This window comes from Botrytis porri (genome assembly GCF_014898465.1).
Source record: "Botrytis porri strain MUCL 3234 chromosome Unknown BPOR_008, whole genome shotgun sequence".
Lineage (NCBI taxonomy): Eukaryota > Fungi > Ascomycota > Leotiomycetes > Helotiales > Sclerotiniaceae > Botrytis > Botrytis porri.
In genome coordinates, this window is record NW_024066082.1 from 1,247,932 (window position 1) to 1,273,316 (window position 25,385).

Sequence of the window (25,385 nt, forward strand, 5' to 3'; positions counted from 1 at the left end):
TTAAAACCCAGTGGTGTCGATTTTGACAATACTTCCAGCTACGGTCACGGTTCCGTTGATGGGTGATCCCAATCCTTTTTTCAATTAGTATCGTCAAATTTCCAGATGACACAAAATAGGTTTAAAAAGAAGGGAAAGGGAAAACTCACCACCACTAGTAGCCAAATATAAAATATTAGCATCCTTAGCCGTTCTTCCAAAATGGCCCGAAGTAACACCAGCCAAAGTAGTCGAAATGTTACTTCCAGCAACAAGAGTAGCTTGACTAGCTCCTACAGGAATATAACTCAATTTATCCATTGCATTTTGCGCAACCCAGATAGTTCCATCGCGCTTGAAAATAAAATCATCTGCTCTGGGAACATTGCTTACGACGACGGAGCTGGATCCAATCGGTGTTCCATCGCTTTTAATCTTGATTTTGTTGAGAGTACCCACGGCGGTGTTGGTCCAGTAGAGATAGGATTTCGAGATTTTGATTCCGTTGACCCCGAGATTGGTGGAGGCGCCCGCGGGAACTTTCATCTTGGGATCGTTGATGATGATGGAGTAGGCGCCCGTGGTGACGCAGACTTTGTATACCCAGCCGTTGTAGATATCTCCTACGAGCACATTTTCGTGGTCTAATGTGGTCATTCCGTTAAGGAAATCGGCACCGGGGATATCGACGATCTTTGTAACGGTTGCCGGGGAGGTAATTATTCCTTTGCTTTGGGCAAAAGTCTTCATGTTGATTTTCCAGATGGAGTTTACGCCGCTGGTTTTGACGAAGGAGTCGTCGACTTGGGCGGAGGTGATGACGTAGAAGACATCTTTTGTGGTTTCGGAGATACCGAGGGCGCCTTTGTAGGTAGTGGCGTTGAAGGTGGTGATGGTGATGGGGTCGAATGCGTTTGTAGGGGAGACGAGGAGAACCTCGGGGGTATCGAGACGGGAGACGAGAAGATTGCCGTTGGATCTGATGGCGATGTTCTCGCACCAGGAGGAGGTTTCGAAGGTTTTCACGACGCTGACTGTCAGGGGGAGGGAGGGGATAGGTTTGGAGATGGCGACGGAGCTGGGGCTTGCGATGGGAGTGCACGTGCTGAGGGAGGGGAGGAAGGTAAGGGCTGCGAGAGCCGTGCTCATTACTGAAGCTTTCATCCTGGGGAGAAACGATACCTAGGGCGTACGGCTAGAGTGGCAAATGAGATGAATAGGTGAAAGGAGATGAGATAAGGGAACAGAGTAGAAAATGGATATGAAGAAGATACTGAGGTAAGAAGCACTATTAACAATGGAGGGAAAGTAAACGGAAGTATATAGGCTCAGTGAATCCCAACCTCTGGATTCTCCAACGCTTGATCCACGGATATTAAACTACTACATCAGACGATCCGAATGAGTATCGGTATCGAATGGAATCAATTTTTCCGTCCCGATCAACTGTATATACGACTTAGAAATAAGAGCAAGGCAAGAAAGCAACGTAAAAATACCACAATTAGTTTTCAACGTCCAGGTTCAATCTCCGTGTTGTGGCTGGGATACCAGGACTTGCTGATAAACTAGGGTATACAGTATGGGGGAGGTCGCTTCGTTTCCGTCTGCAAGGACCAAGGAGTTGAGTGGAATGCGATGGGTTTCTCGGGGGCTTCGCCTATCTGGCATCAATACTATTTGTCATTATAGAGTTGATATGTGCGTAGAGGTAATTTTTCGAGTACCGTAGCTTCTTATACCGTACAATAAGATAACGTAATCAATTCAACCACGTATAAAAATCGCTTCATTTCCGTATACGGGAGCGATTGAAATAGCGACACGCTAATTGAACTTAAATCTAATAGGGAGTTTGTTACGGTGACATAGTTATTAAGCCAGGTGGAGCCTAGGCCAACGAAGGAGGAACTATCAGAGGATCTAAATCAGATACTCTACTTTTTAATCATTCCTTTTATAGGTCACTTATTTATATTAAAAATCGCTCTTTTAATTTATTAATAGAATTTATTGAAAATCTATATATATATATATATATAATTCAGATCATTTTAAATTTATTCTAAAGATTTCGGATTTTTAGGATTTTTTTAAATAAAGATCTAAAGCTTTGAAATATCGATTTTTTAATTTGTATAGGAATTATATATAAATTTAAAATCAGTTTTAAATCATTAATAACTTTTTGATTAAAACTATTAAAAATAAACTATAAATTTTTATTATAAATTTTCTTTATTTGTAATATAAGAGATTTAAAAAAAAATTAGAAAAATTTCAATCAATAAGTATTTATAAGAGTACTTCCGAAATTATAGAGATTATTTTTCCCTATTTACATTATATATTTATAACTATTAATTTTTATTAATTTTTTTATTAATCTTTTATACAGATTCAAGTTTAAAACCTTCAAAAAAGTAATTAGTTATTTTTTATCAATTATAATTAGAAAGGATTGAAGATTTAAAATTAATTTCAAATTTGTATATAATTCCTATATAAATTAAAAAATCAATATTTTGAAGCTTTAGATCTCTATTCCAAAAAGTCCTAAAAATCTGAAATTTTCAATATAGATTAGAAATAATTTTAATTATATATATAAAATTTTTCGATCAATTATATTTTATTTTAATAAAGATATTAATGAACTGAAAAAGCACTTTTTAGTATAAAAGGGTGGCTCAAAACAGGGGTGGTCAGACAGTAGGGTACCCGACTTAATATCTAAAATCTAAACTAAAGATATCTCTCCTCCTTATCTCCTTCATTCTATAATCAAGCTGAGACGGGGGGGAAAGAATAAATCGAATTGAAAAGTTATATATAAGTAAGGAAGAGTCTTATTCGCTAGAATGAGATGAGTTGATCGAAATGTTAAATTGAATCGCTTTCTAAATAGATTGTTATATTTAATTCGAATTTAAGGAGTAAATTGAAGAGTAGGGTAATTAATTATTATATGAAGATGAGTAGAAGTAAATCATTCTTTATTCCTTTATAAAATTCTGAAGTAAGTAGTTGAATTTTTTTTGTAAGAGAATAATGATTTGAAGTTTGTAAGATTTCAAAAGTAATATTTTCTTTTAAGAGTACGAATGAAGATTGAATTCAAATAGGATTTTTAAAGTTATTTTATTAAATAGTTAGTTTGTATTATAATAGGCTCTTCAACTTTATAACTGTCACGGGTTCAATACGTAGTTATGTGGATGCCTTAGGCATCCACCCTCTATATCATACATCTTACCTAGTACCTATCTCTTACACCGTGATAATAACCTTTTTTTTTATCTTTCGAATCGAATAATTAAGTATGTTGTTTTTAATAGGTAGGTTTTTTTCTGATTTAATAGATATATAAAAAAGAATGTTTTATATTATAAAATAAAGAAGGAGAAGAAGGATTTAATAAAAGAGATTTGAAAAGAGAGTAGCGAAATGACTTTTTTTATAAGGAAAAAAAGGATTTCGAATTCGAAAAGTATATTAGGCTTTTAAGTAAGATATAATGAGAATAGATAAAGTTGATAAAAATTAAATTATTCTAAAGAAATTATAATTGTAATTAAGGATTTCTTTTTAATATATAGATCGAAAAAGATAATAACGTAGTTTATTAGTATATGTATTATATCAATGTATATACTACTTTTACCTCAATTTATACTTTCAAATCTATATTATTCAATAATAATTGAATTAATTGATTAAAATTATTTAGAATTTAACAATCTAGAATTTATTATATTATTTTAATAGATTCTTATATTATAATCTATCTTTTTATATTTATTATAATATTGAATAAAAAATACTTTCCTATCAAATTTACTCTCTTTTTGATATTCATTATATTGAATTTGAATATCAATCTTTTATTGAAATAATATATCAAAAGCTTTTTGTTTAGTAAATGTATGTTACGACGGATAACAAGAACTACAGGATTAGCATCACGTGACCATAAAAGCCGACAATCGAAATCGACTTTCGACTTTCGACTTTCGAAACTCGACCATCGGCTTTCGACAATCGACTCAAGAGTTAACAGAGCAGGAAGGTCTATATAAGGGAACAGGATTTCATTACAATGTAGAGCTTCGTGCTCAAGAACAATCATTAGTTTCATTACTATAGTTACGAGAATTGCAACCAGTTACAACCTTATTGAATTCCTACTTGAAGTCTAGTCTAAACCACCTCGAGAGATCTCTAGACACTTCCACGTGACCCTAGAGGCAGCTCCCGTAACAATGTAACGATTATATTATTTAGAATACTAAGGTAAAGAGCTGAAAGAGCTTTTAAAAGATAAATGATAATATACAGGATTATGAATTATATAGGTCCCTAAGTAATTCATTAATATGACAGAATTATTATACTACTTCCCCCTTTTGAAAAGCTTACTCTTAAATATACTAGTATTCTAAATATAATTCTATAATTTAGTTATATTATAATCTATATTCTCTATTATCCCTAATATTTGGTTTATAATTTAAGTACTAATTTTAATATTTTCTATAATATAATTCATAATATTATTGATTGTTTTATAGAAATATATATTCTATGATTTCATTACTTTTATAAAAAAGACTTTGAAATTAATAAAAGAAGATTTCGAGAATTGTTGAAAAATAAAATAAGTTAAGAAAAGGAAATCTACTTGAAATATGTTTCTTATCGATAATACTAATGAAGGAATAATAAAAGCACTAATAGAGCATGAATTAGCCTAATAGATCAACTGAATAAACTGCTTTATTATAGTATTAATCGTATAAGCATATTAATACTTTGAATTGATTAATTCCTATAATTTATATACTAGATTTAGAATCTTTAGATTTATTATTGATAAAATAGAAAGACCCTAAATGATATAATAATAAGGTATTAATTTATTAGGAATAAGGTTTGTAAAAATGAAACTAGGGAAAAGTCTTGATTGAAAATTATATAAATAATTATATCGAAGGAGTGAACACGAAAGGTAATAGATAATAGATATTCGACGAACGGGCTAGTAATAGGAAGCTTTGTAGGAGCGATTAAGAGCTTTTTTAAAATTTATATAACGTAGTTTATTAGTACATGCACCATATTAATACGTGCATCACTTCAAAATACACCAAAATTAGTCTTTTATTAATATTTTTATTTAAATCATTAATCATTATTTTTTCTCTAAAAAAGTTTCCCTATAAATAATAAAAATGAAATATTTATAAAATTTAATCTTTTTATAGATATCTCAATTATAGCTCAAGAATATTACACTTTACATTACAAAAATCTATTTCTTTAAATAACTTCTTTATTATTATAAGATTTTACTATTTTAATTCATTTTTGTATTATTTATATAGATAAATATAATATATATAAGAAAAAATTAAATTATACCAATAAATAAAAAAAGTGTACGATTACACACAATCGTTTTTTGTATATAAATATAATGATACACATACTGATATAATGCACGTACTAATAAACCACGTTAACCTTAGTATAATGTGACGATCACATCATTTAGAATACTAAGGTAAAGAGCTGAAAAAGCTCTTGAGAGGGAAGTGGTAATATACAGGATTGTGGATCACGTAGGTCCCTAAGCGATCCACTAATATGACAGGATCGTCACAGTAAATACTTTTTTTAATATAATTAAGTTTTTTTTGTATATTAATATTTGCTTAATAACGTAACGTATGGGGAACTCGGACACTTTTTCAATTATTCTACACGCGATCTTGTTCTACGAGCCACACAATCCTCCAATTCCAATTCCGAATCACTTGAACTATTCTCTAGCTCTTCTTCTTCAATCTCTTCTTCTGATTCTTCAATTGGGCGTTTGCGTGGCCGTCCTCGTGGCTTTTTCTCCTTCGGTTTTTCCTCCGCCTCACGTACCATTTTCAATACTTCCTTAGTACTAAAGACAAATTGACCTTGTAATTTGACTCTTTTGCCTTTAGTTCTTTTCTTTCGAGTCTCAATTACCTCCTGAGCATCAGAGAGCTGTTTCCGAAGTAGGGCTATCTCAGCATTTTGAGATTCTACAAGCCTAGTCATTCTCTTGGCATATCGACGAGTTGGCGATGCAGGAGAACCACTGCTTGCTAGAGCTGTATTAAAGATCTGATTTGCTTGCCTTAGTTCTGTTCCATCTGGAGGAGAACTCCTGAGTATAGACAAGTCTAGGTCTTGATTGGGGGTTCTCATTTGTGGAGTAGAAGGTTGCTGGGAGGAGTTAAATGGTAATGAATCGAGTACTTTTCGTGGGGCAAAAGGTACTAAACCAGCTCCTCTCCAGCCAGCTTTAATATTAGAAGAATTCAATGCTTTTTTTCTAATATTTTGAAAGAGTTCTACCCATTCAGCTCTTTGGATTCGCTTTACACCAGCTCGAGAATATCGATCGACCTCTAAAGCATGATATCGTTTCATTGGCCCATACACCGCAATATCAAGTGGCTGAAGCAAGTGAGAGCAATGAGGAGGTAATATAAGTAAATCAATATCATTATCTATACAGAAAGCAATAAAGCTACCTGTAATATGGCTTGAATGGCCATCCATGATCAAAAGTCGAGGTCGGTCACCTGACACTTTCTTGGATTCTGGTTCGAAAACCCTTTTTAACCATTCTAATCCATGGCTATTTGAGGTCCATCCATTTGTACTAGTAGAGAACTGCCAGCTTTGAGGTGTGTCCTTTGGAATCCATGCAGAATTCGTATTCTGAGCCTTGAAAATGACCATAGGTGATAGAGCATTTCCAGCTGCATTGACACATTCAAATGCAGTTATCCATTCTTGCTTGCCAGCTGTAACTTTCCAATTCGATTTCTGAGTAGAATCGACTATAATGCGCGTACTTTGAGTACTTCCAACTCCAAATCCGGTTTCATCCATATTATACATATCATCTAATTAATTCATACTTTCGCTCAATGAGACGCGTGCGAAACGCGTCAAACCAAGCCTGAATATTCTCCGGAGTTGCTTCTTTAGCCCGATTAGACTCTAATTGACGTGAATAGCATGTTTTAAGTTCTGGATGTCGTTTTTGGAATCTATAGATCCATTCGTGGCCTATAGGTGGAATTTCTGTCGAGGTAGGATTTCGAGATGACGCGACCCGAACGCGTCGAAGACGAATTTCGTCGGCCATTTCCTTCACCAACATAGGTGTAGCAGGGAATCCAGTGATGGTAAGTCGTGAAATCCATCGTACAAGAGTATTTTCTTCTGCGTTTGAAAGAATTTGAGCCATTTCGTGGGTTTGGGAACGTGTTTTCTTCCCAGCCAGCCTATCAGCTAGGGTAGACTTAGGGACTTCAAAATGCTCTGCAGCCTTTCTAATTGATTTAAATTCTTTCAATTGAAGTGAAATTATAGCCTTTTGAAGCTTCTCTTCAATTTGAGCAGATGTAGAAGGTGATTGGGTATGCATAATAAAAGTTATTGCGGTTTCAAGTTGGTGATGGGCTAAAAGTGTCCGAGTTCCCCATATGTCCGAGTTCCCCATACGTTACGTTACTTTATTTGTTATTCGAAATATATGAATCTTTATATTCAAAAATATTTTTTTATAAGTTAATTACTCTATATCTTTAGCTAAAACTAATACAATCTTAAATATAAGTATAAATAAGTTTAATTAATAACAAGTTATTCGAAATTTAATTAATATTAGTTAAGAAAAAGTTTCAATTGAATTATGAAGAATTTAAGAAATTTATTAATTTAGATTAAAAAAAAAGAATAAATATACAAATTCGAATATCTAATTTCAAGAATACAATTTCAAAATTAAATAGGATTAAATCTATTCCTTAAAATCCTAATTTTATATTTTGAAAAATAATTGATTTTTTATATATAGTTTTAAAAGCTATAAAGAATTTAATCTTTGAAATATGATTAATATATATCTTAATAAATTTATCAATTTGATTATCATATGAACATTTTAGATTATTAAAACAATTAATATTAAATAATTGAATTAAATAATAAATATAAATATATAATATCATTCTCTTTATAATATATTTAAAGAACTATTGATTTATAGTTTTCATATTCATTCAACACCAACATTCAATATTTGCCCTTTTTTCAATTCTTAATATACTTATCGAAATACTTCAATCATTCTAAACCCGTTTTATTATTTGTTTATTCATTAGATATAGATTTAATAACTCAATCGATAAGAAGATCGGTTTTAGTATACTAATTAAAGAAATGAACTTATTCTTGAATTATTAGAAATAAGGGAATAGTTTTACCCTCTTTATTTCTATATATTATTGTTATAGCTCATTCTCGATTATTTGATTATACTAATTTGCTTTTATTATATCTTTCAGTACTAATAACAATTATTATTATATATATAATTCCCATTATAAAGTTTATTTCATTAAAATTATAAAAATCTTTATTCAAAATATTGTATTCCATTTATATATTTATAATTAATTGAAATTACTTTTTGAAAGTTATAAACATAACTAAAATATATCTTTAATTCTTTGTATTGTTTTATAAATCAATATACTTAAAACTTTTTAACAGCTTTTTCTTCTTTCAATTCGAGAATATAATTCGCTATATTTTCTACCCATTTAAATTTAAAAAGAAAATCTTTTAAATCTATATCAAGAATATATAAAATAATTATTTATTCTTTTACTTTAATAAATTTCAGATTTTATAATTAAAATTTAATTATAAGAGTTATTTTATTCATTTTTTGAATAAATATTATATATATAATATTATATAATTTAATAGTTTTTTGAATTAAAAGTTTTTTATCTTTTTTAATAGTTTCAATAATTAAAAGTATTTTTCCTTTTTTATTATTTGATTATATAATAAATAATTAATAAATTATATATTGAAATTAAAGAATATAAATTAAGATAAAAGTAGTATACGTATTGATATAATATATATATTAATAAACTATGTTATAGAAAAGATAATATTTTAATTCTTTTATATAAATTATATATAAATTCAATCTAATATGACTTTGTTTGTCTTTTTGAAGAATATTTTATTAAATAATTAAAACCAACATTTTATTCTTTATATAGATACCTTTATATAAATCCTTAAAATAATAATCTAATTTGTAAATATCTTTAAGTAAAAGTAAACACTAATTAATATTTAAATTATTTAAAGAAAAGAATCTAAATCTATATTCTTAAGTAAAGTATTATAAAAATCTATATAAAATAAATAAATATAATTAAAACAATCTATATACAAATATGATTCTCTTAAGTATGTAATCGTACGTTTCGAAAAAAAAATCGATATTTTAAAACTTTACATTTCTATTTAAAAAAATCCTAAAAATTCAAGATTTTAAGATTAAGCCTAAATTATTCTGACTTATATATATATTCAATAAATTATATCATGTTTTAATAAAGATATTAATAAACTGAAAAAAGTGCTTTTTGATATAAAAGGGTAGCTCAGAACAAGAGTGGTCAGAAAATAGAATACCCGACTTATGGTTCAAACGCGCGTTATCGGCCTCGGTACATTGACTACCTCGTCCCGACAGCATGGCCGATGCCAACACAAACTCTAAAATATAATATACTCTACGAAATACTCAATTCCAAATGCATACATAACAATTCAACACATAAGTAAATGAGACAAGGGTACGTACGCATCTTCCCTTCCTTCCCCTTTGTCCGTTCCTATTTTTCAACTGTTGGTGCTGTATATATATAGGTATTCTTCCAGTACAGATCATAGTAATGAGGTTTATAGAAGAGATAAATCGCGGATGATAATAATGATGATGAAGATAATGATATCTTGCAGGAGCTCTGAGTAGGAAAATAAGGGTGAAAGCTCATGATTTAAAGTGAGTGTAAGATTACAAAAGAGATGATTTGCTGAGTACATCCACATATCTATATCCTTCCATATCAATGTCCATCCGAGATTCCAATCCAATTCCAATTCCAAACCCTAACAATAACCCATAACCCCAAACCAGTAATTTTCACACCATAGAAACATGACTCAGAATACTCATACTCCCTTTACTCGCTCTCTTCGGCACCATAAAAGTATGATTTCTCCCTCTTTCCCTCTTCGGTTTTACCTTTTCCATATCCTTCTCCGCCGTCTCCTCAACCCTCACACTATAACCAACTTCCTTCTTCACCACCCACGGTTCCAAAACTCTTTCCTTCTCCCCCTGTATCGGTAAGGAATGATCTTCGCTCCCCTTATCATCGATCGGCATCCCATCCCTCGAATTTTCAGTCCCAAATCATCATCGCTTATTTCACTAAATATGTGATTATTCTGTATTGATTTTCTCTTATTACTATAGCCTGACGTCTCGAAGGTAGGAGCTGTGGAGCCATTGCGGGTACTGAAATCGCCGGATCGAGGACGTACAAAGAGGGGACGGAGGAGCGGAACTGAAGAGGCGATCACAACGAGATTGAATTCGACTCTGTTTTCGGAGAGTTAGGAAAGAGTCATTTAGAGAAGTAGAGAAAGTCTACTATACCCTGACGAAGAATGGAACTATGTTATCTGGTATTGTTAGCAGGTCGTTAGTCGATGAATATTATGGTACTTACAAGCATAATCTCCTCGGTCGGCAAGTACTCTAATGTACACAATTTTCATGATGACTCCCACGAAGGCGCTGCAAGAAGTGAAAATTAAAAAAAATGTGGTGGACAAGGCTAGAAGTATAACTCACAGTAAACTAAGGCTTAACAAGAAAACCAAACCAAATTTCGTACGACGATTCATTTGTAAACTCCACAACATTGTTGCCGGTAGACAAGTCAGAAGAAAATCTGTGTGGCCATTCCAACTTGTGTGTGCGTAGCCAATATACTAATGTGTCATTAGAAATGATTCCAGTATTTATGTGTCTAAACTCACAGTTTGGTAAGACTCAGGCCAGCATGAAGATACATTCGATGTGTCCCACAGAGCTTGAATATCATTACATTGAACGTACAATGTGATGACAACAATACAATTTGGAATAAATTCTACCCAAAATAATGTCCATAGAGCTGCGTGCTTTAATTTAGAAGTTCCAAATAGTTGTAGCATGAGGATAATGAAGGACATGAGACCAAAAGTTGAGCCCATGACACCTGGCGCACATAAATGTTAGGAAGATATCTGGTACAGAAACTTGCACTAGAGCGAAATTACCAGAAGATTGTCCAATTGCGCTATATTTCATTGCCTCAATCCTATGGAATGGATCGAGATATGCGTAATGTCGTCCCCAGCCATAGTGATATTGTACTGCGATCAAAGCTGCCATGGAAGAAATGGTACACTTCATCATTAGTTATGATTCATGGCTCATGAGTAGAGAGTATACCATCGATACAACGACCAAAGCATCACTAAGTCCCAGTTGACGGATGATGAATCTTTGCGTCATGCATCTTGCGATAACAATGGTGATTGAGACAGCATTGAGAGCCAAGATCACAGCCGGACCTTTTCCGTCTATGAACAGAGTTAGCGATAGCGAGCCATTGAAGATTTGAAGCAGCTCACCGATGTTAATATCAGGCCCCACAGCTGTCATGTTGGAACGTCGATTGTAACTTACTCAAAGTATATCTCGACCGACAACCGAAAGAGCGGAGTCTAAGCAGGTAAAAGTAAACATTGGGAAAACATATTACCACGGTTAGTTTGTCGGGGCTCATAAAGATCCATCAATCATAGAACCCACCAAGAAAGATCGGATGAACCGTTTTTTCCCTATCCGTTCGTGTAGGTGGATAAGTCCCCATGTGGAAAGGAAACCGTTCGAACAAACCTCTCATCCAAGTTAAAATCTTGACCCACACCACAATCTGACATACAGGCCCTAGGGGTATCAAAGCCTAGCTGTCCTACAAAGGAATCGTTCTCCAGATGCTTAAACCGTTCTGGTCTACGAAACACAGCCAAAAACTTTCCTCACAAATAATTGATACCCACAAGCACTTTGCAACACAAGATTATCGGATGATGTTCTCTAGAATATATCCGCATGCAACTATAAAGCTTATGACAGCTTGCATCTGGTGTGGTAGGTTAAGAGGTTCATATGAATTTTTTGAAGACAATGGGTTCGGCAATCTTTGGTTCAGGTTTAGGCGAAACCAATAGGTACCTGCATCTGACTGATTATTATCGTATGAAACTTTCAGTGCTTTGGTTGATATGAAACCTGCAAATGATTTCCGCCATGCAAAACCTAGGAAACACCTTGCGATTTTTGATTCCCATACAGCAAATTAGCCAATATCTTCGATGTTAATGGATAGGTATATAGAGAGAGGGTCCAGAATCTCGGCTCAAATCAAGATCAGCAGGCTTGAGAAGAACGGACGACAAGATGAGAAAGACATCGGCTTTAACCCAACACTGGCCTCGTGGGACCACTTGCTCAAAGGGCCATTCTGATTTGTCTTCGGATGGAACCAAGTTCGCCCAAGTGATTTTTGAATGTAACTAGAAGCTCTTGATTCCATATAAATAGACATTATAAAGGAATATAAGCGGGTCCCTTGCTATAACACATGTATTGTATGCAAAGCTCGGAGAATGCCTCGAGAATGCATACTACCATCCATCATCCACATTGTTATTCAAGTTGCATGCTAAGTCACACAATGTAAGCAAATCCAGTAACTGCCGAGATGAACAAAACATTAAAATATACCCTACTTTTTAGATGGGTTATCGCACTGCGAAATCCCTGATCATATAGGGATAGAAGTACACCTAGAAGAATTTGAAATCCATCTCATGATTCCAGGCCTTACCAGAAAAAAGTGTGAATACTCCGATGCATAATGTTCCGAGATATTCAGGTACCTCGGGCACGTGCATATAAATCAACGTTCATATTCGGCCACGAATCCCTGAATTGGTGGTGCATTTTGCTCAGATATTTGAAATGGGAATGTGAATGTAAGCGAGCTAGACTAGATTGCCCGAATTTGACTCTCCGGACGCAGAAACATGGTAGCATCTGCATTTGGGGCATGGATTAATCCATGATAACCCGCCCATGTGAAAAGATTCCAGTGATGTGTGGATTAACAAAGATACCGTTGCTTCAATTGACATGTCAGCGAGGTGCGTAGGGAGTGAAGGACTTCAGAGTTTCAAATGTTGCCGAAATCTTAAACAAGCAAGTGTACATTAAAGCTGGTGTGCAAACTGCAGGTGAGATATGAAACATGGGTGGGCACTCGCCACCCGAGCCAAACCGCATTGCTAAGCTCACTGGACTTTCTGCTTATTGAATCTCATACTTCGTTCGAATTCTATGTGCTAATTATCTTTGATATTATATTATTCTCTGTCCCCATTTCCTCGCTCTCTGGTTACGGGTTCAGACCGTGACAAAGTCGACGGACTGGATGTGTAGCATTATGATAGACATGACAAGAAGCTGAGTGCCTAGGAGCGGATATTGATCACGCTCTACCGACTGGTTCATGTTATCGGGTGACCTGTGAAAATGAAGTTCGTGGAGGACTTTTCAATCGTCAGGGAGTATGCTCTTGGGATCGAGTCCAATCTCTTCACCGAGTTTTCTAACGACAGTCTTCAATGCCGTGCAGGCTGGACTATCAGGCCAAGCATCGAAAAAGCTCTCGCCATAATCGCACGACATCCCAATTCGAGGATCTAGTGGTACAGCCCCCAAGAAAGGGATGTTCATCTCTTTAGCCAAAGCTCTCGCGCCTCCCGTTGTTGCTTGGAAAATTTGACTTTCGTGCGTACATTTTGGGCAGACAAATCCTGACATGTTTTCCACAATCCCTAATACCTTAATCCCCGCCTTCCGACAAAAATCGATCTCTTTTCTAACATCTAACAGTGAAACTTCCTGTGGCGTTGTAACTACCAAAGCCCCATCTACCCCACTCTCCTTAAGGAATGAATTCACACTCAAATGTTCATCACTGGTTCCTGGGGGTGTGTCCACTAATAAGAAATCCATCTCTCCCCACTCTACATCCTTCAGGAATTGCTTGATCAATCCATTCTTCTTTGGTCCTCTCCATATTACGGCATCGTCTCGATTGGGTAACATAAACTGCACACTCATCACACCCAAATTCTCCATAACCCATACTGGACTCCAACCTGCACCACTAACATGTATCTGCTCCGTTTCTACTCCCATCATTTTGGGTATGCTCGGACCACAGATATCAGTATCCATAATTCCTACTGTATTGTCTTCATTTGTTGCAAAGGCATGTGCAAGCAAACTTGTAAATGTGCTTTTTCCTACACCACCCTTCCCCGACAGAATTAAGACTTTATGTTTGATGCCAGCGAGACGTGCAGTTATAGCTGGAATATCGGGATCGGGACCTTTAGGTGCAGATGCGCATATAGCTTGGTTGGGACAGCCGGCGCAAGAATCTGCCTTTCCCGCAGCTTCGGACTCTGGACCGGGACAATGTTCCGGTTCTGGGGCGACAAGTTTGAGAGCATTTTTGAGAGGATTTGAGAGGACGTCTTGCACAGCATCTGGCCTTTCCTCAAGAGATGGAGCCATGATTTACTGCGACAAAATCAGAATAAAGTTGTGAATTATTGATTGAATGTAAGATGTGGGATGGTCGATGGGATAACAAAGTCGTTGGATGTTTACAAAGCAACAATGGAATTTTGCCAACCTAAAGATAAGACTGGTTTATAATACCATTGACTTAATTGGTAAGGCGGTGAGGTTGTTTCTCCGATTGCCGGCGGGGTAGTTATCACCCATTTGAATTTATCGGTCTCTGCAAACGCTCATCTCTATCAGTCTTCTTAAGCTCTCCAGCTATTGAAACAACCGATGGATTGAGGAGCTAGTCCGTCTCTTTCTCAAAATAAAGATTGTAAGACTGTAAGACTCTATCAAATTTTATACTCTCTCACCTCTATTTGTTGAATCGCTCATCATGAGGAATGCTACCCGCAAAACTCCAGACAGAAGCGCTGTACTTTTGACTGAGCTTATTCCAGTACCCAATTACCTATTCGAAGAGGTTCTTTGAGAGATCGACATGTGTCAGACGTTGAGCTAAGCCTCAGAGGACATCGTGTTGAAGTTTTCTACCATCTTCGTGTCTGAACCTCGTACCTCTCTTCTGTCACACCCGTTCTGTGACCATTTTTCCAGCTCGTTCGCTAGCTTTGTCAATTCTAACACCATCACTTACCCGTTGGCTATCGCCTCAAATGTTCAAATGAATATGGAGTTTCGATATTGCGGCTTCACACAAGCAAATGACTTGGTTGATGTTTCCATCATCTCAACGTTAACTTAACGACGAACGAGAACCTGTCTCTGAATGCACTGTAGCGTTCATATGCTCTGGTGGGTAAAGTCTTCGGTAAGACAGAGGTGCTCAAACTATACCTTGAGTCTTGTTATGGATACCAATCCCCCACGACAAAGACTCTATTTGTGAAAGACGGTAAGACAGTACTTTCGAGGGGAACCTGGCACAGGCACGGCAACCTTCGAGTCGTCCTTATCAACTGGATATTCTCCGTCATTTTCAAGGGGCAGGTCTCTCATTGGCTCCGCTCCTGGTTACCATGTATCAAAAGCCCGAAACTGGATGACAGAAATGCTACTGTAGTGTTTTGTGAGTAACACGACAGATCACAAAAACGTGGATGATAGGGGATGGTAAGGTAAGACGGGATCCTTCCGTCAACCCGAGCCTTGTACAGAGGAATCTGAGAGGATGAATCTGATACAATAAACTTTATACTTTTAATGTTCTCCATCTTTCCCCAGATATGATTTTGGTCGGTTCCCCCAAAAGAATGGGGATTTTGGAGGAATCCTTGACCATGCATATAAAATCACATCATTGATCGTCCATTTGACTGGATCTTTCACATGTCAATTAATTGGGATTTGATTCTACTGAATTCTATCTGAATTTTTTTGTTGAGAACCATCTCGTGCATATTTAGATTGAACACGGAAGAATATCGTATGTGTTGGCAGCTTCCTAGAATATCTAAGAACGACCTACGGACAATAGATAGAGGGTGTTAAGATAGAGACAGAGACAATTGTAGTAGGAGTTGTGATGTGCAGTAATTATGGACAGAATTTGATTGATTAGATAGGATAGTCAAGAGGAAACAGTAATTAGCAAAAATCCCCCACGCGTTTCCCCAACTTTCATCGTCACATCAAGCCAAAAAATAAAAAAGAATGAACATCAAATATGTCATACCTTCCTCAAAAAATCATTCATACATACTACGTACATACATACATACTGTCGAGTATCTACGAGCTACTTCATGATTGATCAATATGACAAACAAAAATCCATATTCATATCTAAACTGGTCCCCGATATCCCATTTCCCACCAAGAATCAAATGTCAAAACGGCCGTATTTCTTTGTGCTGAGCAATATAATTCGTCAGAATTACCTCCACTCTGATCGTTTCGGAGAGACGCGAGGTGCAACTTAATCAACGAACCCCATTGAATTGAAATCGAACAACCTTGATCTCGCAGAAAAGGACAGCATCAGCATACGGTTCAACCCACTTCTATAAATTCAACATTTAGAAAATAACTATCTATATGGTTAACATAAATAAGTACATGCTAACCTCCACTTCACTTACATTCTTTACACCAACGTGTTGTTTCATCGAAACCACCTAGGACTCCTCGATTGACAGACCTCACGTCTCAAGGACATTATATTGCCGTTTTCAACACGGTAGAGTCCATTCGACATGAGTACTTCTTCGATGAAGTCTCCAGATTTGAATGGCTTACGGGAGCGAATCAACAATGTTCCTACCACAAATGAGGATAATATGACAGCCCGCGGCGGTTCCGAGCCACCGTCCGAAGACTTCGAACATGACAAAGACAAGAAGACCTTTGGCAGAACGCCGGATGGTACCAGTAAGTGAAGGGTTTCTTTCAACGATTGTACATGCCAGTAACAATTTGGAAACCCCAAGCTAACAGAGCCACAGTATTTACAGTGCCCCAGACTCATGATATGGTTTCTCAATTGCTCGATCCTCGACAACCCAAGAACCTCTCGGATGCAATCGTATTGGTCATACTTGCCCTTCATATATTCGCACTCTATGCGCTGCCGAGTTCATTGAAGAGACCGGTATTCGCAGTCTTGTTCCTTTTCTGGCGAGGGTGTTACAATGTTGGCATTGGATATCTCCTTCACATCCAATCACACCACAAAAGAATAGTAGCATGGACAAAGAAGTGGAATCTATTTGAAAACCCGATTACTGGCAAAAATCCTCGACCATGGTTATACAACTTGATCAAGACTGAATTAGAGACTAAAATACCAGATGATTACAAATTTGAGGAGGCTCCCATTGAGTATAATACATGGCTAGTCTTTCGAAGGGTGGTGGATCTCATTCTGATGTGTGATTTCACTTCATACTGTCTCTTTGCGATTGCTTGTGGGGGCGCACCATCCGATGAAAGTCTGATCATGTCAACACTCCGATGGGGTGCAGGAATCATACTCGTTTTGTTTAACCTATGGGTTAAGCTTGACGCACATCGCGTCGTAAAAGATTATGCATGGTACTGGGGTGACTTCTTTTACCTGATCGATCAAGAATTGACTTTTGATGGTGTTTTTGAAATGGCACCTCATCCAATGTATTCTGTTGGATATGCTGGTTATTATGGGATCTCAATGATGGCTGCAAGCTACAGCGTGCTAGCAATTTCGATCGTTGCACATATGGCTCAATTCGCATTTCTACTCGTTGTGGAGAATCCTCACATCGACAAAACATACAATCCTCCGCCTCCCAGAAAGCACCAAGATAATCCAACCCCAAGCGACATCGATCATGCAAATGCACTAGCATCAAGTAAAGAGGGTCTTGAATATAGCGTAGATTCATCGCCCACACAAACACCACCGCTTAATACTACTCAACCATTAGCAGTCCATAATCTCATGGGATTGGGCAACATTGATCTTTTCCGGATCACAGATGTTTCCATTCTCCTACTCTTAGGTTACGTCTTTCTCATTACTGCTCTTACACCCTCGACTCCAGTTTACCAGGCACTTTTTGTAATCAGCGCTATATTTTGGCGTTTGTGGTACTCGGTGGGTCTCGGAATAATTCTTGACAGACAATCAAACAAGAAGATGTGGACCCGACATTTCGTCAAATATGGTGATAGCACAGAAGAAGCTTGGAGACAATGGAAAGGAATGTATCACTTAAGCATGACAATGTGCTACGCAAGTTTCATTGCCGCAACCTGGAAGATGTACTCAATGCCATCTGATTGGGCTTATGGTCTTGTTTTGTTGCGACATGTCCTAGGTGCTGGTTTAGTTTCGCTTCAGCTCTGGACGGCTATCAGTATCTATGAGTCTTTGGGTGAATTTGGATGGTTCTTTGGAGACTTTTTCTTCGACCACGCTCCCAAACTCACGTACAGCGGTATCTATCGATACCTTAATAACCCAGAACGTATCATCGGGCTTGCTGGTATCTGGGGAGCAGTTTTCATCACAGGAAGCCGAGCTATATTTTTCTTGGCGCTTCTCAGCCACACGCTTACACTTGCGTTCCTTCAATTCGTCGAAAAGCCTCACATGCAAAAGTTATATGGGCGAAATCTTCGATTAGAAGCTGGTCTATCAAAAAGCATCAAGAGATCATTGCCACCTCAAATCAAAAAATGGCATGGGAATGTTGATCGAGTTTTGGAAGAAACTGGCCATTTTGTCGAAGAATTTTTGGATGCTGCCCGACCCAAATTTGCGGCGGGTGTTTCGACCATCTTCAGAGACACCTCTGCACTCTTCAGTCAATATCCCGCTCGTCTAACATTGACAAGAATTGCACCAGACTTGGCCGGTTTTGATCCTAGAGATTACTCTGTTACGATCGAGGGTACATCGTTTGACTCGGCCATGCACAAGCGCACAACTTCTAAGGAAGGAATCACGGCCCGCCTTCCACAAGAACGAATGGACGGATTCAAACCTCTCGTTTTCGAATATGGTGCACCGATCAAGGTGAAATGGACAGCACCAATAAAACATAGTAAAGCTGATTGGGTAGGTATGTATATGGTAGCTGACAATGCATCTCGAGAGGTGACTCGAATTCCTTCAGCGGGCCGCTGGGTTGCCACGGTCCCTAATGAATACGAGTCCAGTCCGGCAGATAAAGGCATTCTCGTTTCGAATAGGTTTGTTTCAGGCGCAAAACGTATGGATGGCTCAACTCAAGATTACATGGAAGGAGAAATGATTTTTGAGGGCGACAAGCTCTTCTGGACCCAAGGAGTCTTCGAATTCCGTTACCACCATGATGGTAAACACAATGTCATGGCAATCTCACTCCCATTCGAAATCCGCATTCCCCGATTTGACGACGAAAACTCAAACTTAAACATTTCTCTTGATTCGGACAACTCTCAATCCCAATCTCTCATCCGCAGTGCAGTCGAGCAAGCTTTACTACCCGTAGTGCGCAATTGCTTCGATCGAAACCCAGATATTGCTCCTAACTCTGTAGATGAAAGTTTCGGGGTATTGGTAGCAAGAGACGGGAAATACTCAAGACGCGTAGTCCATGCTGTTCATTATATGTTTGGTATCGAGTTTGCGCCTGAAGTGGTCAGAGCAGATGGAAACGTAAGGAATTTGGCCTGGAGAATTTGTAATGCGAAGCAGGTATTGGTATGCAGATTTTCTCAAACTCGTCCGAGGTCACTTTCTCGACCGGCTTCATTACGTCAAAATACTTAAATTTCTTTTCCACTTTCATTACTTTTCTACTTTCATTATCCTCAACACATCGACTTTCGAAACGAGCCATTAGTTTTGGGATTTTAATTTTTTTTTTCCATCTTTATTTCCTTTACTATGATATCCTGGGGTTTAGACAGAACGATTCGAAGCAATTCGAAGGATAAGATTGGAGAAATTATCAACATTAGAGAGAATAGGCATTGACCAAAACGTTCGCAGGCACCATATAGCATGTCACACTCCAAGGGGACGAATACACCTGACGCTGAGGGGGAAAAGGCTTAGAGGATTAGTCGTAGAATTGTGGAGGATTTTGGTGGAAAAATGCCAGTGGATGATTACATGGGAATGATATTTGCATGATAGATTTCTATGAGATATGGCATGGGAAACGGGGTAGGATGGGATGTAATGTGTGGGTAATAGTTGAAATAGAGATACCCTGTAGTGGCTTGATTGATTTAAACTCACGAGCATTATATTAATCTCACAAAATCAAAAAGAATTAGGTTCACAGACGAGATCAATTTTTATACACTATATTTGCGTTTTTGGAGATTGATTATGAATGCCCAGGCTCATTATTGATATTGATATTCACATTATATTTGTGATTATTCATATACCCCTCCAAATTCAACTCTAGCCAACCTATCCATCTGTCTCTGTAGCCAAGCCCAGTCCAGTCCAGCCAGACCCAAGCAAATCCGAAAGAGTAAAAGCGAGGCAAAAAGTACTTGGTAAATTTCTGCTTGATATGCAATATGCATGCAAGACGCAAATGACACAACTCTGCAGTATCTGTTCATCTGTCCGCTCCTTCCTGCTCTGCTCTGCTCTGTTTGTACAATTTTTTCCTCCGCTGGTGTGTGTGATTCATTTTTTTGTAATTCGATCGTTCGTTTGGTTGTTCGCTCCTTCCTTCTGTCCTCATTATTCTGGACTGTATGTGAAGCTCTTCCCTTCTTCCCTTCATTCCTTCCTTCCTATCTCGTTACCCCGACACGGGTTGCTGGCACTCTCTTTCTAACTTCAATTTCTAATTCCGTTGAATCTATTCTATCGCATTGCATCCCACTCCACGAAAAAAAAAAGCTCCTGCTCCCATGACTCCCATCTCTCTCAACATCTAAAAAATCCTCCCACCATAGGCTGATATCAAATCTCAAACTCAAATCTCCAACCATTAAACCACCAAACCCTCAAACCAAAACCAAATTCAACACCCACCCCCCGCCAAACCAACCCCATGCAGCAGTCGCTAACGAGAAAACTATGATAAACTGGAGGAAGAGAATTATGGTTTCGTGTTCTTCCTCCCTTTCTTGTTCTTTGGTGGGGTTGAGGTTGTGATTCGGGTAACCGAGTTCCCAGATTTCGGAACCGGGAAGTTCGTGGAGGTTTGGGGTGAGGTCGGGACTGAGGGACTGGGTGAAACGTGGAGATGGAGATGGGGAGGAGAACGAGGGGAGGATTTCTGGTCCCTCTGGTGAAGACTCAGCATTGGATTCGCAATCGGGATCTGATTCGCATTCTGATTCGGAGTTGTAATCGAATTCCCAGATCTCTTTGTAAGAAACCTTTTCCCTTTTCTTCTTCGTTTTTGCTTCTGGGGTCGGAGGAGGTGTGGGGTAGAGAAATTCGACGATGCTGAGGAGGTCAGGGAGATCGGTTTCGGTGGGCGGTGGCGGGGTTGTTGGGGCGGTATGTGTGGTGGGCTTGGGAGTGTCTGGAGTTTCCTGCGTTTTGTTTTTGGGATCTGCAGGTTCTTTGCCGGGTTTGGACTTGGGCATTTCCTTTGGGGTCGTTTCTTTTGGGGTCGTTTCTCGAATATCTGGAATCTTCTCATCCGCGTCCTTCGTATCCGAGTCCTCTCTGTCGCTTTTCAGAATTATCTCTGCAGGGGGCGATATATTTTTGATATCAGTGGAATCTGCCTGTGGAAATGATACTGCCTCTTCGGGCGCAGACAGATTTTCATCCTTGACATCCCATATCTCTTGATTTTTTTTGGCAATCGTCTCTGGAGCGATCGGAGCCTTTTCAAGTCCAGAAGAAGACATACTTGACAATATTCCTGTCATCGCAGATGCAGACAATTCTTCAAATTCCTCAAGCCTTTTGATTTGTTCGGACTCTTCCGATCTTCTAGGCTTTCTTCTCTCTTCCTCTCTGTCTGAAAATACGCCTTCGGATCCATTTTCATCCCCGGAATCCTCCTCACTACCAGACCCATTGAATTCAAATTCAAGACCCAACCTTTCCCCCACAATTTGGGAACTTCTGGTACCGAAATCTATTTCCTCCCAAGGTACTCCCTCTTCCTCGTCCAATCCATCCAAACTCATACTCAGCCCCATGTTTTTGACTTTTCTCTTAATGGTTGCTGCCACCTCTTTTTTGACCATCTTCAATTCGCTCTCCAGACTTTTCATTCTCATATCATCGCTCAAGGCTTGGATCTCCTGAGCAGTAGTACTGTGAGCTTTTGAAAGTTTGTCACAGTCGTTGCGCATTTTCTCAAATCGCTCCCGATCTCTTGAAAGCTTGTCAGAGTCTTTGTGCATTTCCTCAAAACGCTCCCGATCTTTCAGTTGAGATTGGTGAAGTAAGTGAGCACGACGGCCATGATCGTAGGCGCGTCGTCTGGTTGAGCCAGTGAGCGTTTTACGAATCCGCTCCAGGTTATCATAGTGATGTGATGGGTGTGAAGATGGATTTTGTACTGTAAAGGCTGTTAGTTTGGGGTTTGTGTGTTTGGAGTCAAGTGAATCAAAATTGCTTGAAGGGTAATTTTAGGATTGAATGAATAGAAGGGAAATCTTACTGAGCTTCTGAAACGCCTCTTCAATTTCCTCTGTGGTAACATCAGGACTTTCCGGCAGTCCAAGGATATGGTAGTACGACGTAGTGTACCGAGTTGGCGCCTCGGGTTTCGCTACGGACTTTGGGTAGAATCCGGGTTCGGGTGATGAGCTCCGGTCATAATCTATGAATTGATCGGAGGTGGTACCGATCACAGGAGCTGTCGCTGATCGACGTGCTAGAGGTGGGACTGGCACATTCTTGATATCCATGGAAATCGACCGAGCTGTTTGCCAAGTTTGGTATTTTTTCATCTCTGTTGGGAGAGGAAGAGGAAGTGGACGTGGTGTTTGTTGGGAGGGGGAGACTGATGGAAAGGGAAGATGAGATCGTTGTCGTCTGTGGGAAGCCATTTTGATATTTTTTGGTGTTGTATTTTGTTGTTGTCAAAGTATTGATAAGTAGAATAAGAGACAAGTTGGTATGATAAGATAATAGAATCCAAAGTGTGACAATTCCTATCACGGTGCAAATGTAATTGTTGGAATTTGACAAGTTGTTAAGGTGGAGAAAGTTTGGACTTTATCGTGACCTGCAAAACTGGTCCCGTTCCTGGTACCTTTTGCAATCGAAGAAAGGATTGTAATGAAGAAGAAGAAACAACAATTCCCAAGAAGATGCTTTTATGGCAGAAACAAAAAATGAGTGAAGAACAATACCGTATTGATACATGGGCTACTGAGGGGAAACACTATAATCGATGAAGGACTCGTACTAGCGAGATGAAAATGAGAAGAAGAGGTTGAGTGAATTTGATGTGTGGCGTAAGTACGGTTCTGGTGGGGGTGCGTGACTGGATTTTGAAGGTGAAGTGAATTCTTTTCTTTTTTTTTTTTTTTTTTTGAGAGTTGGTGGGGGGAAACTGGAGTGAAGGTTGGAGTTTTTAGTGCGAGATGTGGTGTATGAGGGTGAAGTCAAGCGAAGCGAAGTGAAGCGAAGTGAAGTGAAGTGAAGTGAAGTGAAGTGAAGGTTGAAATTCGATGTGGGGTCGGAGTTGGAGAGGAATATGACGAGTGATTGAAGTGAAGTTTCAAGTGGAGTGAAGTGAGATGAGGTGAAAAAGTGAAGAAAGGAATTGATAGCTAGAGACAATGCATAGAATGCGTAAAGTGATGTAATGCGTACTAGTATGTTATATGTATGTATGGATAGAGCAAAGTGAGGTTTGAAATGAAACAAGAGTGTGAATATGAATTGGCTGGTAAAAGTCAGATGATACAATGCAAAGCTACTTATTACTCATAGAAAAAGAAAATTCGAACATTGAGGTTTCTTTTCCTGTATACCTAGGTAGGGAGGTAAGGGAAAGTTGCAGGTTGCAGGTGTGTCGATCGTCATGATTCTTTTCTTTTGGAGGTGTTTAAGATTTTGCTTTTTTTGCTTTTTTGGTGGTGGGATGGAGGGGGATGGAGGGGTAGGGAGTTGATCTGGAAGATGGTTGAGTTATATGGTAAGGGTTGGGAACTGACAATTTCCTTTGGGTTTGTGTTTTTGGTTGTGTTGCAGAGGATGTGGTATATAAGCAACTATCTACTTTGTAGAACTTCAAGTTTGAAAGTTGGAGATTCTGGATTCTGGATTCTGGAGTCATCGAGATGATGGAGTTTTGGTATCTTAGATGTACGGATACCTAAAGTGTGAGATTTCTACGGCTTGTTGGTTGTATACTTAGCCTAGTTGATTCTTTTATGCTTCTAGCAACAGAGGTTTTTCATTAGAAACTATCAATTTAGTCTTGACTTCGAATGGAAGTACCAACAAAGAATCTAGATTCACTTACAGCAGACTACAAGGGTCTTTTCGCTTTCCCCTCTCTTCCATATCTAATATAACCCCCTCGTATCCGGTCTGCCAGGTTCCGTATTCTCCCATCTCCCTTCATTCCACCCTCCGTACCGTCGATCACTTCGATTACTTCCAACTCGACCACTTCCTCCATTTAAACTTCTCTCTGCCAATACCCATTCTCTAAAGTCTCTCTCCCTCTCCATCTTCATACCCCTACACTCTCCCAAAACCTCCCACGCCCTCTCAAGAAACATCCATTCATCCTCAATCCTATCCTGTTCTTGAGAAATCGCGTCCTGCAATTCTATTATCCCGTCGATTTTCCTCTGAATCTCCATTTCCATTTGTATTTTCCTATCCCTCTCCTTATTCTCGATACCTTTTCTACTACTTCTTGTAGCTGCGAAGATCCCATTTCCTTCACCGTATCTTTTTGAAAAGTCTTCAGATCTTCCACGTCTCGAAAAATCCGCTTCATTTTTCTTTCTGCTTCTTGTATTTTCCCCTTTGTTGACTGATAAGCTAGGACTGTTGTCATAACTATTTCTCTGCTGTCGTTGTCGTCGTCGTGGAGAGCTATTCACATCGTCGGGCGAGAGTTTGATAGGTGAGCTAGCAGAATCTGGACGATAATACCATCCTGGAACATGGTGACACGGCTTGCTAATATTGCTAGTCTGGCGAGAATGACTGGGGAAGAAAGTGTGAGGGTGAGGAAAGAGATTGAGGACGGTGTTCATGACTAGGGGTTAATTTAATCGTCGACGAGTTGATTTGATTCTATTGGAATCTGGGGAAGGTTGATTCCAAAGAGGGATTCCAAATGAATGTAAGATGGAAATGCCTGATGCCTTTAAGTATGACTGC

General features: G+C 38.1%; 6 protein-coding genes across 6 annotated transcripts; 1 reads left to right on the top strand and 5 right to left on the bottom strand.

Annotated features, from left to right (window-relative positions):
- EAF01_006497 (uncharacterized protein) lies at positions 1-1,143 on the bottom strand (the record flags this gene model as incomplete). Its single annotated transcript, XM_038914751.1, has 2 exons — positions 1-74; positions 150-1,143. 2 exons carry the CDS (start codon positions 1,141-1,143, stop codon positions 1-3), a joined length of 1,068 nt encoding a protein of 355 aa, XP_038769706.1.
- Positions 1,144-10,048: 8,905 nt separating this feature from the next.
- EAF01_006498 (uncharacterized protein) lies at positions 10,049-11,623 on the bottom strand (the record flags this gene model as incomplete). The annotated part of the gene is made up of 8 exons (XM_038914752.1): positions 10,049-10,246; positions 10,568-10,593; positions 10,641-10,708; positions 10,766-10,905; positions 10,954-11,174; positions 11,236-11,365; positions 11,411-11,541; positions 11,593-11,623. The coding sequence occupies 8 exons, from the start codon at positions 11,621-11,623 to the stop codon at positions 10,049-10,051; spliced, it is 945 nt and encodes a 314-aa protein (XP_038769707.1).
- A 1,956-nt stretch (positions 11,624-13,579) lies between these two features.
- Positions 13,580-14,611, bottom strand: EAF01_006499 (uncharacterized protein; the record flags this gene model as incomplete). The annotated part of the gene is made up of 1 exon (XM_038914753.1): positions 13,580-14,611. The coding sequence occupies one exon, from the start codon at positions 14,609-14,611 to the stop codon at positions 13,580-13,582; it is 1,032 nt and encodes a 343-aa protein (XP_038769708.1).
- Positions 14,612-16,821: 2,210 nt separating this feature from the next.
- On the top strand, positions 16,822-20,150 carry EAF01_006500 (uncharacterized protein; the record flags this gene model as incomplete). The annotated part of the gene is made up of 3 exons (XM_038914754.1): positions 16,822-16,996; positions 17,071-19,793; positions 20,085-20,150. The coding sequence occupies 3 exons, from the start codon at positions 16,822-16,824 to the stop codon at positions 20,148-20,150; spliced, it is 2,964 nt and encodes a 987-aa protein (XP_038769709.1).
- Positions 20,151-21,067: 917 nt separating this feature from the next.
- Positions 21,068-23,083, bottom strand: EAF01_006501 (uncharacterized protein; the record flags this gene model as incomplete). The annotated part of the gene is made up of 2 exons (XM_038914755.1): positions 21,068-22,590; positions 22,693-23,083. 2 exons carry the CDS (start codon positions 23,081-23,083, stop codon positions 21,068-21,070), a joined length of 1,914 nt encoding a protein of 637 aa, XP_038769710.1.
- Positions 23,084-24,553: 1,470 nt separating this feature from the next.
- EAF01_006502 (uncharacterized protein) lies at positions 24,554-25,258 on the bottom strand (the record flags this gene model as incomplete). Its single annotated transcript, XM_038914756.1, has 1 exon — positions 24,554-25,258. One exon carries the CDS (start codon positions 25,256-25,258, stop codon positions 24,554-24,556), a length of 705 nt encoding a protein of 234 aa, XP_038769711.1.
- Between the last annotated feature and the right edge of the window lie 127 nt (positions 25,259-25,385).